General features: G+C 41.6%; 1 protein-coding gene across 2 annotated transcripts in view; it reads left to right on the top strand.

Annotated features, from left to right (window-relative positions):
* Window positions 1-16,192, top strand: part of slco2a1 (solute carrier organic anion transporter family, member 2A1) — a 31,450-nt gene extending 15,258 nt beyond the window's left edge. Inside the window, exons 4-14 of one of the 2 annotated variants that reach the window (XM_047375786.1) lie at window positions 203-415; window positions 1,799-1,897; window positions 2,007-2,140; window positions 4,050-4,122; window positions 4,213-4,377; window positions 6,422-6,623; window positions 10,511-10,658; window positions 13,494-13,657; window positions 14,466-14,530; window positions 15,126-15,246; window positions 15,336-16,192. In XM_047375786.1, coding sequence (XP_047231742.1) covers window positions 203-415; window positions 1,799-1,897; window positions 2,007-2,140; window positions 4,050-4,122; window positions 4,213-4,377; window positions 6,422-6,623; window positions 10,511-10,658; window positions 13,494-13,657; window positions 14,466-14,530; window positions 15,126-15,246; window positions 15,336-15,456 — 1,505 coding nt within the window. In that variant the 3' untranslated portion in view covers window positions 15,457-16,192. Of the gene's footprint in view, window positions 1-202; window positions 416-1,798; window positions 1,898-2,006; window positions 2,147-4,049; window positions 4,123-4,212; window positions 4,378-6,421; window positions 6,624-10,510; window positions 10,659-13,493; window positions 13,658-14,465; window positions 14,531-15,125; window positions 15,247-15,335 lie in introns of both variants that reach the window. The other variant, XM_047375785.1, reaches the window with a different exon arrangement.
* Window positions 16,193-16,802: the final 610 nt, after the last annotated feature.

Genomic DNA, 16,802 nt, shown 5'->3' with positions numbered 1-16,802 from the left:
GCAATAACAAAACCCCCCTTCTGCCTTTTAATTTTACACAGACTAAGCATGTTGGTGTCACGCAGTGTCAGAAGAGGGCCAGAGAAGCTTCAGGAAATAAAAAATATTCAGTTCACTGTCATTAATCATCACTTTTTTGTGCTTTCTTTTTTACTTCTTTCCTTCAATATTTAACCATGTGTGACTGCCTACTGCATTCCAGATCGCCATGATATTTGCAACCTACACGACAACTCGACCAGCACAGAATCTTGTGGCCGTGAAGATACCAGGCGATTGGCTGACACGAGCCAACTGTGGATACTTATGGCCATTGCTCAGCTGCTCTTCGGCGTGGGCTCGGTGCCCATCCAGCCCTTTGGCATTTCCTACATTGATGATTTTGCGGGACGAGAAAACTCCCCTCTCTACATAGGTGAATAACCTAGAGTTCCTAGAGATAGAATATATCAGTGTGTGTACAAAACTGTGGACCAGTTTAAGGGAATAGTTGTTATACAGTACCTTGCAAAAGTATTTATTCTCCTTGAACTTTCTCATATTTTCTGATGATACAACCACAAACTAACACTAAGTAGTGCATAACGGTAAAGGGAAAGAAAAATTATACATTATTTTTATTTACAAATGATATTCTTCAGTTTGGCAAGGGTTAGTAGTTAATGCTTTGTGTAACCACTTTTCACTGCATTTATAGCGGCATGTCTTTTGGGGTATGTCCCCACCAGCTTTGCACATCTAGAGACTGAAATGTTTCTCCATTCTTCTTTGTAAAACAACTCAAGCTCAGTCAAACCAGATAAGAGATCATCTGTCAACCTTATTTACCAAATGATGCCACATAATCTCAATTGCATTGAGGACCAACTTCGCTATCCCTGCTGAAGAAATGCATTCCCATTGTATGATGCTGCCACCGGCATGTTTCACAGTAGGGGTAGTGTTCAGGGTGATCTGCATTATTTTTTTTGGCACACAACATTTTCCATGGAGGCCAAAAGGTACAATTTTGATCTAATGTCCCCAGAACACCTTCTTTCTCATGTTTGCTGTGTCTCCTGCATTGCTTGTAGCAAGCTTTAATATGGACTTCTTATGGCTCTCTTTCTCTTTCAAGGCTGTAGTCTTGCCCCTCTTTCTCAAATGTCAGATTAGCAGTACATAACTAATAGTTGTCCGGTCATCTGTTTCTCCCACCTGAGCAGTGGACCTTTGCAGCTCTTCCAGACACACTATAGGACTCTCGGCTGCTTCTGTGATTAATGCTCTCCTTGCCTGGCCTGTCAATTTCGGTGGATGACCATGCCTTAGTGGGTTTAATGTTCCATTTTCAGATGATGGATTGAACTGAGCTTTAGAAGATTATCAAAACTTCTTAACATAACCTTGCTTTAAGCATCTCACATCGTGGTCCCAGATTTGTCTGCTTTTACTTGTCTTCATGATGCTGATCATTCACTATTGTTCTCTAAGAAAACTCTGAGGCCTTCACAAAAAAGTTGTATTTAAAACGGCTACAGCTAATTTTTTTAAAGAAATTACTTGACATCTGAAGAAAAATGGTAGCCCCAGATGTTACTTATTTGTATTAGATTAATATTGACCGAAGACATGATATTTTGAAAACCATGTTAAATTTATCTTCCACTTCACAATTATTCCGTACTTTCTGTTTTTATCACTAACTTTCCGTAGTGTTCCCTGTATAGGCTGTTTTTATTTCCTTTATATGATATGTTGCATAACAATATTGGCTATGAGGCATGCATTTTTTTAACCCCTGTCTTATCATTCACAGCCATCGTGTTTGCTCTATCAGTATTTGGACCTTCCGTTGGCTTCCTGCTGGGCTCAGCAATGCTGCAGATCTATGTGGATGTTGACAGAAGTGGTTTGGGTAATGATAAAATCTTTAAATACACCCTGCAGTTCATTTATATTCAGGTTAGATGTAGATGCTCTGCTCCAGTTTGTGGAGACTCAGAGGTTGATGCTGTTTGCTTCAGGTGCAGAACAGGAGTTGAAAAACAACGATCCCCGCTGGGTTGGGGCTTGGTGGATGGGTTTCCTTATTACCACTGGCTTTCTGGTTCTCACCTCCATCCCTTACTTCTTCTTCCCTCGCGAAATGAAATCAAAGGTGAATGTAAGTGTGACTCTGGCAAGGCAGATCATTCACACAGGACTGCCATGTTTTAATACATCTTGTTGGATACAAAATTGTCCAAAAATGTTGACACGTGAAAGGAAAGGAAAGCTATTATTTCAAGTTTGTAGCTGTAGATAGGTTTTTTATGTGTATGAAATTGTCAGTTTTTCTGCTATATTTTACTGACCTCTGCTGGGTTTATGTTGGCATTACAAGTTGATTTCACTTCAGAACTATACCATTGACCATATATTTACAGTAACTTAAGATGCACTATACTGCCAAAACTATTGGGTCCCACCACCAAATCAATGAATTCTGGTGTTTCAGTCACTTCTATGGCTGCAGATGTATAAATTTGGTGTGGAAAAACTTCACAGGCTTGCAAAGAGTTCTGACCTCAACATTCTTCAACACCTTTGGGAAGAATCAAAACGAAGGCTGCAATTCTGGTTTTCTCATCAGACAATGAACACACTCCTAAACCTTATGGAAGATGTCTACAGAGTAGTTAAAGTTGCCATAGCTGGCATCGGTTGGTCCATCAACAAATTACACCTTATGGATTAAGAATAAGGTGTCATCAAAGTTCATGTACATGTAGAAGTTTACAGATAAATACTTTTGGCAACATAGTTTATTTCTGTTGTCACGCAGGAATTTGTTTAGGAACATTATTTTTTTAAATGTAATATATTATTATTATAATATATCTTTTAGACAATCTGATATAAATGCAATAAAAGAAAGTGCACCTTAGGAAAAATGGCACTTTTCCTTTCCTTTTTTTCTAGTTAGTGAACAACTGTTATCTAAAAAAACATTTTTTGACATTCTCATATTCATGGGAAAATACATACAAACAAGGAAATATTCAGGTAGATGTAACTTAAATTCATTGTTTTAGCAGTGGAACAATCCAATCTTTAATTTAGTTTGAGTATGTTTACTTTGGTAAAATCCAGTCAAAAAAAGATGCTATTAAACAATATAACCCTTGGAACAATCGGTCTTACAACTGGTGTTTAAACAACCCTCATTTTGACAGTCAGAGCATATTACCGGTATGTTAATTAATTTGGCCATATGCCTTGGTTCAAAGGCCCACTTTCATGACTCATTTTCATTTTACTGCATTTCTATTTAAAATGTCCTACTGTTTCAAAAAGTCAATGATATCATGGATACAACATTAATTAAAATTAAGTTAAAAATAATAAGTTAAAATTTCTCTTAATAGTGAGGGGAAACGTAGGTGATTTGGGGTCAGTGATGCATGTGTAGTTGTTGCATGGTCTTGTCAGTATATTACAAGACAATATGACCAGACAAAGTAGCTATTTAAGATTTTCTGATCTTTCGGACTGGTGTGTTAGAAACACCTGTATTCATTACTCTCAATGTGTGGTTTTAGATAGACCTAAATGCAGAGACTAATAAAGTTAAACTGTGTACGTTAATAAAGAACTGAGGAAAACTCACAAGGAAACAAAACACAGGGACAGCAGGTCAAGAGGCACAAGAGGCCTCCAGGAGAATCCAGCAGTGTACAATGAAAAATCAGAAGCTTAACTACTGAAGTAGAGGTGAAAGATGACAACTGGAACTGAGCTAATCAGAGGAAATGTAGAGCAGCTGGGGCAGAATGAAAACAGAGAAGCTGAGAGAGACTAATTAACACGAATGGAGCTGAACAGAGATAAAAAGAAACTATCAAACCAAAAGGGAAACATCAAACAAAGATAATTCCAAATGTACCAAGAACAGAACACAAGAATAAACTAAGAAACTAAACACAAAGGAATGAACCTATATGGCAAGACCTTAATGGCAATAATAAACAAAAAACTTTTCTGGGTAAAGAAGAGCTGACATAACCCCTCTGTTTGCTATTTTCTAGAGGACCTTGAGTGAGACTGACTCAAACAATGACTTAAAGAACAAGGATATATCTTTGCTTGATTTCCTTAAATGTAAGTGTATCGCAAACCGGCTACTAGACAGATTTCCTGACTATCCAGCAGCATTGTATTAATCAATGTTCCTGTTTGTGTTATGGCCAGTGTTCCCTAGAATGTTTGTCCGCCTGCTCCTGAGTCCTTTTTTGCTCTTGCTGATCCTGGCCCAGTGTTGTTTCTCCTCAGTCACAGCAGGCCTAGCAACCTTCCTTAGCAAGTTCCTGGAGAGACAGTATGGGGCTTCAGTTGTCCGCACTAGCCAGCTAGTAGGTAGGTATGGTAGAAGTGTACATTAAACACACATCGTGTGCTTTGTAACTAAACATGATTAGTTTGAGCGTAAACAAATATCACATATTTAAGGCTTCTTTCTTTCTTTCTGAGCCAATTCTGCACAACCCCACAGTCCAAATCGTTCCTTAAAACACATAAACTGGAAACTGCGGGGACACCAGTCTTACTGACCACAGTGACGCCCATTTTACATGATCATGTACTGAGACTGTGCCAACCAAGTAAAAAGAATCTGCTCCGTAAAGGACATCTTCAAGCTGGATTGAAATTAGCAGCAGTCTGCTTACATAAGACTGAGCTACTTCGCCACAATGCCAATAAGCATGCCTGGAGAAAAAAGGTGTGACTTTAAAACTAAAGGAATCTGTACCTTCTGTCATACTGTAAGGCTGTTTCACTGATAGTGGTATTGGTAGTGAAACAGCCCCACAGTATGATGCTACCACCACCAAGCTATGCAGTTGGAACAGTTGTCTGTGTCAGGATCTGCCATTTTGGACTTTGTTTTGGTTTTGTGTCTGTTTACTTTTCAGCTAGATGTTTCTATTCCTTTGGGTTTAGTAGTTATGTCTGTTTATTCATTCTGTTTCCTGATAGTTTTGTTCTCTCTCCTGCCTTCTAGTTTTAGTAGTTCTTTCTCCCCTCGCTCATAGTTCCCTTGGTGGTTGCTTTCTCATTTATTTATTGCTTAAAATGGTTTTCTCCTTATTATTATTATGATTATTATTACAGTTCTCTTTGCTTTTTTGGGTTTTCTAGTTTAGTTTCTTGCTTAGTGTTTCTGTGCTTGTTTACTGTTAGGTTATTTGTTCTTGCTGCATTCTTCTAGTTTATTAGTTCCCTTTCCCCTTTGGCCTAAGACCCCATTTTGTTATTATTTACCCAGTTGCTTGTTTCCCTTATGATTAGTTGTTCTTTCCCAACCTAGCTCTTTAGTATAGCTCTTCATGTCCCTGCTTTGTCTAGTTAGTGTTTCTTTCGGATTTAGTTTTGTGTTTTATGTTAGGGGTTTTATTTATATAGGTTTCCTTAGGTCTGTTTTCCATTAGTTTGGTTTTCCCCTTCTGTCTCTGCAATCATTCACTCTGATTACCTGCCTCTCTATTGCCCATTGTCTCATCATTCAGTTCCCTTGTATTTATACTCACCTGTTCCCAGTGTTCCCTGTCGCCACGTCTGCAATGTTCCCGATTCTCAGCCAGTGTATCTCCTGCAATGTATCTGCTTTCCCGTCAGTATTGCTCCAGCTCATTCCAGTGTCTCATGCTAAGTTACCATCTCCTGTAAGTTGTCCTCATTTTCCATTAAACCATGACCTCTGCTACAATCTGGCTGCCTAGCGTCTCTCTGCATCCTGGTCCGACCTCAACACCAACAATGTCAGTCTAGTGGTTCAAAAGTCTCACCTCGACTCTCTAAACATAATTTCTGTCATTATGGCCAAATTGCTCGATCTTTCTTATTTGAAACAAAATTTCAGTCGAGCATAAATATGTTGATTTTTGAGCAGGGGCTTATTTCCTTAGTGTTCGAGTTCTACCAAGAAAAGTGGTCAAGTATCTAGAAGGAATTGTGCCAGAAGCTTGGTGATGGCTAAAGAATGTGTGTCCTTTATGTGCTAGAAATTGTGAACATTTTTATGTGAGTGTTGTATTTTAGTACTGTTTTTAGCTACTGCCATCATGGCCAGAATTTTTAAATATCAGCGGGTCTTTCTTTGTTTAATACAATGTGGGGAGGTAAGTATAACTTTGACTATGTATGCATTAGAGAGAACCCATAATTAATTCCACCATTTGTACACATTACTTGTTTATAAACCCAATGAAGCTGTTTTATTCCATCCCCAAAAAAGTGAAACTTGCTAAAAAGATGCATTTGAAAAGAATATGAGATTCAAGCCCGTTGTGAGTAAACGGTCAATTTAAGGTTGAACTGTAAAAAAGAGAAATGTACTGAAAACTGTTACTTTAAGGTTGTGTCAGCAATGTGTAGAAACCAAGTCGTTCATGTTTCCCAGGTGCTGTGAATCTGCCAGCTGTGGCTGTGGGGATGCTGATTGGTGGTGTCATAATGAAGAGAATGGGACTTTCTCTGAAGAGTATCCCACGCTTCTCTGTCATTATGCTGACCATTTCCACCCTCCTCTGCGTCCCTCTCTTCTTCATGGGCTGCGACACACAGAGAGTCTCTGAGGTCAATGATCAGCTGGGACAGTACAGGTGTGCGAAGAAACGTTGAAACTGTTAAAAGTTTTTTGTGATTTCAGGTGTCTTTAAATTTGCTGCTGCTTTTATGTTAATGTCAAAAGCCTTGGTTTGTGGAGAGCAAAGACATATACTCGTACTCGTACTCGTCGTCTTCCGCTTATCCGGGACCGGGTCGCGGGGGCAGCAGACTCAGCAGAGACGCCCAGACGTCCCTCTCTCCAGACACCTCCTCCAGCTCCTCCAGGGGAGCCCAAGGCGTTCCCAGGCCAGCCGAGAGACTTAGTCCCTCCAGCGTGTCCTGGGCCGTCCCCTGGGCCTCCTCCCGGTGGGACGTGCCTGGAACACCTCCCGAAGAAGGCGTCCAGGAGGCATCCGGTATAGATGCCCGAGCCACCTCAACTGGCTCCTCTCGATGTGGAGGAGCAGCGGCTCTACTCCGAGCCCCTCCCGGATGGCCGTGCTCCTCACCCTATCTCTAAGGGAGGGCCCGGCCACCCTACGGAGGAAGCTCATTTCAGCTGCTTGTATCCGGAATCTCGTTCTTTCAGTCATGACCCAAAGTTCATGGCCATAGGTGAGGGTAGGAACGTAGACCGACCGGTAAATTGAGAGCTTTGCTTTTCGGCTCAGCTCTCTCTTCGCCACAATGGACCGGCACAGTGCCCCCATTACTGTGGCAGCCGCACCGATCCGTCTGTCGATCTCCCGCTCCATTCTTCCCTCACTCGTGAACAAGACCCCGAGATACTTAAACTCCTCCACTTGAGGCAGGAACTCCCCTCCAACCTGAAGAGGACAAGCCACCCTTTTCCGGTTGAGTACCATGGCCTCGGACTTGGAGGAGCTGATCCTCATCCCAGCCGCTTCACACTCAGCTGCGAACCGCCACAGCGCCTGCTGTAGGTCTTGGCTAGAGGGGGCCAGCAGGACCACGTCATCCACAAAAAGAAGAGACGAAATCCACTGGTCCCCAAACCAGACCCCCTCCGGCCCTTGGCTGCATCTACAAATCCTGTCCATAAAAGTTATGAACAGAACCGGTGACAAAGGGCAGCCCTGCCGGAGTCCAACAGGAACCGGGAACAGGTCCAAATTAGTGCCGGCAATGCGGACCAAACTCCTGCTCCGCTCGTACAGGGACCAGATGGCCCCTAATAAAGAGCCCCCGATTCCATACTCCTGGAGCACCCCCCACAGGGCATCACGAGGGACACAGTCGAATGCCTTCTCCAGGTCCTCAAAACACATGTGAACCGGTTGGGCAAACTCCCATGAACCCTTGAGCACCCTGTAGAGGGTATAGAGCTGGTCCAGTGTTCCACGGCCGGGACGAAAACCACACTGCTCCTCCTGAAGCCGAGGTTCGACTATCGGTCGGACTCTCCTCTCCAATACCCTGGCGTAGGCCTTACCAGGGAGGCTGAGGAGTGTGATCCCCCTGTAGTTGGAACACACCCTCAACCATGACAGCCCTACAACATCCAGAGACTTGAGGTACTCAGGGCGGATCTCATCCACCCCCGAAGACTTGCCACCGCGGAGCTTTTTAACCACCTCGGTGACTTCAGCCTGGGTGATTAAAGAGTCCAACCCCGAGTCCCCAGCCTCTGTTTCCACCACGGAATGCGTGATGGCAGGATTGAGGAGATCCTCGAAGTACTCTTTCAACCGCCCGATAATGTCCTCAATCGAGGTCATCAGTCTCCCATCCCCACTATAAACAGTGTTGGCGAAGCACTGCTTCCTCCTCCTGAGGCGCCGGACGGTTTGCCAGAATCGCTTTGAGGCCAACCGGTAGTCCTTCTCCATGGCCTCACCAAACTCCTCCCAGGCCCGTGTTTTTGCCTCTGCCACAGCCCGGGCCGCAGCACGCTTGGCCTCACGGTACCCGTCAGCCGCCTCAGGAGTCCCACAAGCCAACCACAGCCGATAGGACTCCTTCTTCAGCTTGACAGCATCCCTTACTGCCGGTGTCCACCACCGGGTTCTGGGATTGCCGCCGCGACAGACACTGCAGACCTTACGGCCGCAGCTACGGGCAACAGCATCGACAATAGATGCGGAGAACATGGTCCACTCGGACTCTATGTTTCCAACATCCCCCGGGATCTGGTCGAAGCTCTCCCGCCAGGCGTTCCCAGCAGACCCTCACTATGCGCTTGGGCCTGCCAAGTCTGTCCGGCTTTCTCCTCCTCCAGCGAATCCAACTCACCACCAGGTGGTGATCAGTGGACAGCTCAGCCCCTCTCTTCACCCGAGTGTCCAAATCATGCGGCCGAAGGTCTGATGATACGACAACAAAGTCGATCATTGACCTCCAGCTTAGGGTGTCCTGGTGCCAAGTGCACTGATGGACACCCTTATGTTTGAACATGGTGTTCGTTATGGACAATCCGTGACTAGCACAGAAGTCCAATAACAAAGCACCACTCGGATTCAGATCGGGTAGGCCATTCCTCCCGATCACGCCTCTCCAGGTGTCACTGTCGTCCCCCACGTGGGCGTTGAAGTCCCCCAGCAGAATAATGGAGTCCCCGGGAGGGGGCCAAGAATGCCGGGTACTCTGCACTACCACTCGGCCCGTAGGCTGAAATGATAGTCAGAGACCTCTCCCCAACCCAAAGGCACAGGGATACGACCCTCTCATCCATTGGGGTAAACCCCAACACGAGACGGCTGAGCTGGGGGGCAACAAGCAAACCCACACCAGCCCGCCGCCTCTCCCCGTGGGCCACTCCAGAGTAGAAGAGAGTCCAACCCCTCTCAAGGAGATGGCTTCCAGAGCCCACGCTGTGCGTGGAGGCGAGCCCGACAATTTCTAGTCGATATCTCTCGACCTCCCGCACAAGCTCAGGCTCCTTCCCCCCCAGCGAGGTGACATTCCACGTCCCTAGAGCCAGCCTAAGCATGTGGGGATCGGGCCGCTGAGGTCTCCACCTTCGTCCGCCACCCAATCTTCTTTCACCGGTCCCTCACGGTTCCCCCTGCAGGTGGTGGGCCCACTGGGGGATTCCCTCGCGTCTCTCGTTCAGGCTTGGCCCGGCCGGGTCCCGCGAGGAGCAACCCAGCCACCAGGCGCTTTCCGACGAGTCCCGACCCCAGGCCTGGCTCCAGGGTGGGACCCCGGTTCCGCCGTACCAGGCGACGTCACGTGCCTCAATATTTTGGTCCTCATGAGGGATTCTTGAACCATTCTTTGTCTGGCCCATCACCTAGAGCCTGTTTGCCATGGGAGACCATACCAGGGGCATTTAGGCCCCAGACAACATAACCTCTAGGATCATTTGAGCACTCAAACCCCTCCACCACGATAAGGTGGCGGTTCAAGGAGGGGACATGTATATCTTTACAATTAATTTATTGTCATTCAGTCTACTGCATCCATTCTATCTTCAAATAGTTCCTTGTAAGTTATCCATACAACTACTTTGACCTTTAGCAAAACAACCAACAAAACAACACCGTTTTTATTTTATATAGTCCATTATATGTACACAACGCATCCCACGAATCCAGTATTGTTCAGTATACAGTACTGCTACAACCTCCCTGAACAGTATGCCGACAGATCCCCACAGTGTGCTTAAAACTCTGTGACATCCATATACTTTTGCAGTAGGGATTTTATATAATATTGTTCCACAAATTCATGCCACAGACCACTAGAAACCTGCTCCTCCATTGTTGTACGTGCTTAGTTTTCTAACATTCAGTTTTCCTCTTTACTCGAAACTCCAAATCCTTTTGGAAATATTTTTGCAAAATATTAGGGCTAAGAAGTCTAAGATTTCTGTGCCCTCAACTCATAACTGTGTTGTGTTTTATTAAGACTGGCAATTTAGTTTGGATTATCAGGACCACCTACCTGTGTGTTGGTTTAACCCTGCTGCCCTCTACAGGCCATTATCCAAGTGCAACATCAGCTGCTCCTGTCCTGAGAGTGCCTTCCATCCTGTCTGTGGCTCTGATGGTGTTGAGTACATTTCTCCCTGCCATGCAGGCTGTACAAACTTCACCAAAGACCCCAGCAACACTTTAAGAGTTCAGGTCAGTACCTTCTCTCAGCTGTTCTTTATGGTTCTCTGTATATAAAGGACATATGATTTAAGTTGCCTTCTCTTCTAAGGAAAAAAAAACATGCAACCTAAAAAATCATCTGGTTTAATCACGCAACCCAAAGATTTTAGGGCAAGATGAGCTGGTGAATCTAAATGACCCTACGGTGTAAACATGTGGACTGTTGCTATCTCATGTTCCTCTCTGCACCAGTCTCCCTCTCTAATGTTGAACAGGAAACAGTGGATTTAGAAAATTAATTTGCGAATTAGTAAGTGGGAGAAAAAAATATGTCTGTAGACTTAGTTTCAACACATCAAACACAAAACAGATGACAAGTGTGATTGCTCGTTTAAAGTGAAAGCAATTCAATGCATTGCACATCACCATGACATTTACCCCTCCATCAAGCCAAGTCTCTGATGTCGTTTTATGAAATACCTTTTGTTTTCTCTTAGAAGGCATTCAGTTTAGGTTTTACACAAGAGAAAACCTTTGTGTTTGCATATTTGAGTGAGGGACACAGGAGTGTTTGACTAAATTTTGCTCTTTCGGCAAACTGCCACTGAATCTGAGAAAGTATTTTTTTTTTCTTAAAATACTTTGATAAAAGGCCAATTATTAATTAAAGAAAATGTGAAAAGAACATTTCGAATGGACGTACTGTAACTTCAGTCAACCATTCAACCTAGAAAACAGAAGTTCACTTAGTGGAGAAACTAGGAATTTTAGGAATTCAGGCTGCTTTGTTTATGGCCACCACTCATAGTTCTGTCAGCTTAGTGAAAATCCGTATTTGGAAAATAAAGCAACAGATAATGTCAGAAATAAAACTCTTGAAGAAAATTGTCGCTGTGATGGACTACCTTGCAAAACTAACAAAATCATAAACCTGTATTTTATTAGGATTTTATGTTATAATCCAACACAAAGTAGTGCATAATTTTGAGGTGGAAGAAAAATAAATTGTTTTGATGTTTCTGTTTTATAAAAACCTAAAAAGTGTATTGTATTCACCCCTCCTTCAGTCAGTACTTTGTGAACCAACTTCTCCTGCAGTAACAACTGCAGGTTTTTTTTTAGGTATGTGTCTACCAGCTTTGCACATCTACAGACTGATATGTCTAAGCACAATAGCTGAAAATCAGATTGTCAGTCACAGTTAGGTCTGGATTTGACTGGGCTATTCCAATACTTGTGTATGCTTTAATCGAAATTATTCCATTGTACCTCTGGCTGTACATTTCGGGTTGTTATACTGCTGGAAGGTGAAACGTTCACCCGGTCTCAAGTCTTTTGCAGCCTCTAACAGATACTCCTATAGGATTGCCCTGTATTTAGTTCCTCTGCTGCTCCTCCAGAGCTACCATGGTCATGTTGGCTGGTACACTAATTTTCTCCTTGTTCACCCTATCATTTTCGGCAAACATGGCTTCATAGGTTTGGAATGTGCCATACTCTTTCCAGCTTTAGATGAAAGATTGCTTTGGAAGCTTTGGATTTTTTCTGCTTTAAAGTTTTTTACAACTTTAAGTTATAACTAGGATTTATTTACACACGGGTAGACTGTTTACTAAATAGGGGACATCTGAAGGCTATTGTTTGAACTTGATTTTGTTTAGCGGTGTCAGAGTGAGGGACTTAATCCAAATGCATGCAACACTTAGATTTTTATTTGTAAGAAGGGAATTTAAAATGTTTTTCCCCTCCATGTTCTCATGGACATGCGTTGATGTTTGCGATGTGACAAAATGTGGAAAATTTTAAGGGTTGTGAATACTTTTGGAAATCACTGCATGTCAGAGAGGACTGACATTTGGTCTCATGCTGACCTGCATCTTTCAGTTACAAAATGTGTGATCCTAGCAGAATATTAGCAGCTTGTTTTTGATATCTAATCGAAAGCCTTTTAAATCCCAGTGTGCAGAGGAATCGTCTTTAGAGAAGAAGTGTAGAAACGTCAGTTTGTGAAAAATCATTTAGCTGGTGGATTGTGCGGCTGATGTATTAGATCCAGACATCTTGCATTCCAAATGCGCAATATTAAAGGTTAAAGATGGACATCACCACTCTCAGCTAGAGGAATAATGCACAAAAGTCATGTAATTATTCTTTTCTTTGTATGGAGGTGGAAATTACGCATACAGTCACACAAATGGATTTATTTGGTTTAATTTGCATAAATTACTGCAGCTGCCTCTTGGTAATCTTAATAAACAATAAAAAACAAACTCATTTTATTATAATTGTCATCACCTTAGATAGTAGCAATAATATTTCTTCACATTTTCACTGACAAATGCATTTAATTGTGCTCCACTCATAATTTCTTTCAATTATCCAGTGTATAGTTTTCTTTTAATATTTTTGTAATGGTTGAAAAACATGTATCTTTTTGGAAAGCCTTTAAATACTTTTATTATGGAAACAGGCTTACATTTTGACACCACTGTGTTTTCATTAGAGTCCAGTCATTTCTGAAGGCCTATTAAAAGTGTGAAAAGTGAAACAAGCTGTAGTTTTGCACTATTCAATTCCTTTTAGGAAGGATGAGTGATCCAATTTTCTCACTAAAAGAGTTGATGAAAACATTTTATTACTGTAAGTGCAAGTCAGTGCCCCTGAAAAGACCCTAACTCATAATACTTAAAGACAGCTATTAAATATTAAAATCTGTAAATGCAACGAGTGGTGGCAGAAATATGATCTGCTAGTTTGGTTGCAAAGCTGTCTGGCTACTGCTAATAACAATAATGTTATCTAAAGTCAGAAGGTCACAGAGACTGAGGTGTTTCTAAGATTCCCCTTATTTTCCATTGGATACAGCTATATACCAACTGCAGATGTATATCTGGGGGTCAGAGCCATGCCCGTCCAGATCCTTGTGAAAACAACTGCCCTCATTTTCTCCTCCCAGTCATCCTGATCATCTCTCTAGCGTCGCTGATTGCCTGCCTCACTCACAACCCGTTATACATGATGGTGCTCAGGTAAATAAAACTGTCAACATAGGTACATACACAGACACATTTGTTGGTATCCATTGTAAAGATGTGTAAAAAGGCTTCAGTTAATTATCTTTTGTTGCAGTAACACAATCCTTAATTTGGGCACAAATATTCAGTGGGAAAAAGTTTCCCATACTTGATTCTAACATATAGAGCAGAAAGATCTCTGACCATTCCTCATATCAAATCTCTGGGTTCGCTCTCTTCTCTTCAGCTAACATCTATAATATTTAGGTCTGGGGACTGTGATGACCATGGAAGAAGGTTGATTTTGTGTCAAGGCAACCGTCTCTTTGCCCATATTTTTAGATCATATTCTGTTGAAATGCACCATTACAACTCATTATCAGTTTACTGTCAGAGGCCATTTAACATGATTCCAGCAGCATTTAGAAGAGGAACAGGCCCCCAGAATCACTGATCCGAAACCTTTCTTAACAGACGGCATGAGGTGTCTTTTCTCATGTTCAGCCTTTGTTTCACACTAAACCTTTCTGAAGTGTTTGGTGTGAAACAGTGTAAAAACCTCAATCTTAGGCTAATTTCAGCAAAGCACACAGTTCCAGTTACTATCTCAACATTGTATTTTCCCCCTACTAAATAAATGCATTAAAATAAAATGTGGTGTGAGATTACACTACTGCAGTAAAGACACATTTATTTTTTTGGCAATTTATGTCTATCAGGCATGCCAATACATTTGTCCATTTTACTTTATGCTGTAAAGGTTCACAGTTACTAATCATTCTTAGACTGTAAGGTTGAGTCATGTGTTTTTTCTACATTTCAGATGTGTTTCCTTTGAGGAGAAATCATTTGCTATAGGAATTCAGTTCTTACTTATGAGACTATTAGGTAAGTTCTTACTAAAATACTTAATCTAATTATATATTAGATAGAACATTTATTTTGTATTCAAATCATTTTTAAGGCATTCAGTGCTGAACCAAAACCCTGTTATTATTTCATCTTAATGTCATTTTAACATTTTGGCAGTTTGTAGGTAAGTAGAGGATAGTTTTCTACTGCTGAAAAAATTTGGAGAATTTAAAATGGATATTTAAAATATAAAAGAAAATCAATTAGAAAAGATATAGAAACTAGAAGAATAACAAAGAATTAAGTTAAACAGGAACACTATAATTGTGAATGTTTACAGGATTCACACTAATACTAACATATATGCATGGATTAATTTTACAGTTTGGGTTTCCATGCTGTTTTTTTTCATATGGATGTAGTGTAGCTTTTTTTTACACAGCAGCTAACCCAAAAATGTTTAAATCCTTTTGTCATTGTCAGTGTGTAACTTTAACACAGCATTGATTCTTCCAGGCCAAACAAGTTGAATTCAGCCTAAATCTCAGTCTGTTAGCTGATTTTTAACCATTCAGGAACAAAACTTGTCTGAGGCTGCTTCAAAAACACAAATTGTCTCTGCCTCTGTTAGCCTGGCTTCCAGCTCCAGCACTCTTTGGGTTGGCCTTTGATATGTCCTGCATCTGGTGGAGAACAGTGTGTGGCAAGCAGTTTAGCTGTGGATACTATGACAACAACCTCATGAGGCATCGGTAGGAACATTTATGACTCTGAAGATATTATATGTCTACATGGAACATATGCATCATATTCACTAATAAATCAATTCTTACCCCTACAGATACTTGGGTTTACAGGTGGGTTATAAGATCATGGGCATCACCCTTCTGATCATCCTGGGTTGGAAAGCAAAACTGACCCAGGAGTACGATCTGGAGAAGAAGTCAGAAATACAAGTGTGATCTCATAACGTTGCTATGCAGTAGAACATTTTGAAAAAGAGTGTTCCTTGGAAGGCTGCATCAGTGAGAGGAATCCATAATCAAGATTTGTCCTCAGTGACCATGATTTCTTCAGCTCCAGTTTCTGCCAGTTGCCTCACTGCTGTAACTGAGGATGTTTTCCAGAAGAGATACATCCAGAGGTTTTTGGATTTCTTTATGGAGTATGATATTCATAACTCTGAAAATATGACATGATACTTTCACATTGGATCAGGTGTGTGCCCACTTGGTATCGGTAGGTTAGTAGTAAGGCAAGAGAAGACACATGGACACAACCTGCATGGACGTACCATCCAGCACACTTCTGATCCAATTTGAAAGCAGCTTTGCTCATTAAAAGACAAGACAATTTATAAATCACTCATATGTACTTCACAAAAATTATTTTGCATCGAAGATAGGAATGAAATAATTATTAAATAAACAGCTAAATATCTTTGAACATTACGTGTTCGTATTAGGTTGGAATGAACTTTGGTTTCTGTTTGCATTGGGAACATATACTATAACTAATGAACTATATAGCTTAATATTTAAGTTATTTTCTACATATTTGTCTCATACCCAGAGACATATCTAATAACACCAAGTCTGGTTTCATGTATGATCATATGTAATTTTTTGATGAATTTTCAGATACTGAGCACCTACACTTCCTTTTATATTTTTAAATAAAATAAATTATGCACCTACATCATGCCGTATACAGGTGTGGTTATTGGGTATAGACGTTCTGTTGTTACCAGGTATCCTGATTGTCTATTTAAGAATAACTTTGGGATTTTGTGAAAACTAATTTAGCTCTAAATATCAGTTAAGAGCATCTGTCTTAGTTAATAACTGAAATCCAGCCTTTATGGAAAAGAGGCACAAAACAAGCCATTGGTTTTCATGTAAGGAAAAACTGACACTGCACATCACACCTGAACCCACCATCCCCATGGCGAAGCATGGTGGTGGCAACATCATACTGCATGGATGCGCTTCTTCTGCATGGAAGCAGGTCAGATTCAAAGGGACGATAGATGGAACTAAACACAGGACAATCGTGGAAGAAAACATTTTGGTTGTGTGTGGGCAGCTGAATCTAAAATTTTGAGCAATTACAAACAAAATTGGAATGTAAAAAACAAAAACCATCCAGATTGACCACAGAACGCCTCAAAACCACAGGACAAATACAAAAAAACTGAATACTTGCAAATGGGTAAAATATTAAATGGAGAATAAATAGGCAGTGGCACAAATCAGTAAACAAATCAATTACTTTATTTAAAGACAAGCCAACCAAGCTATTATTTACA

Source organism: Girardinichthys multiradiatus, chromosome 9 (genome assembly GCF_021462225.1).
Source record: "Girardinichthys multiradiatus isolate DD_20200921_A chromosome 9, DD_fGirMul_XY1, whole genome shotgun sequence".
Taxonomy (NCBI): Eukaryota; Metazoa; Chordata; class Actinopteri; order Cyprinodontiformes; family Goodeidae; genus Girardinichthys; species Girardinichthys multiradiatus.
This window is presented reverse-complemented; position numbering and strand designations above follow the sequence as displayed.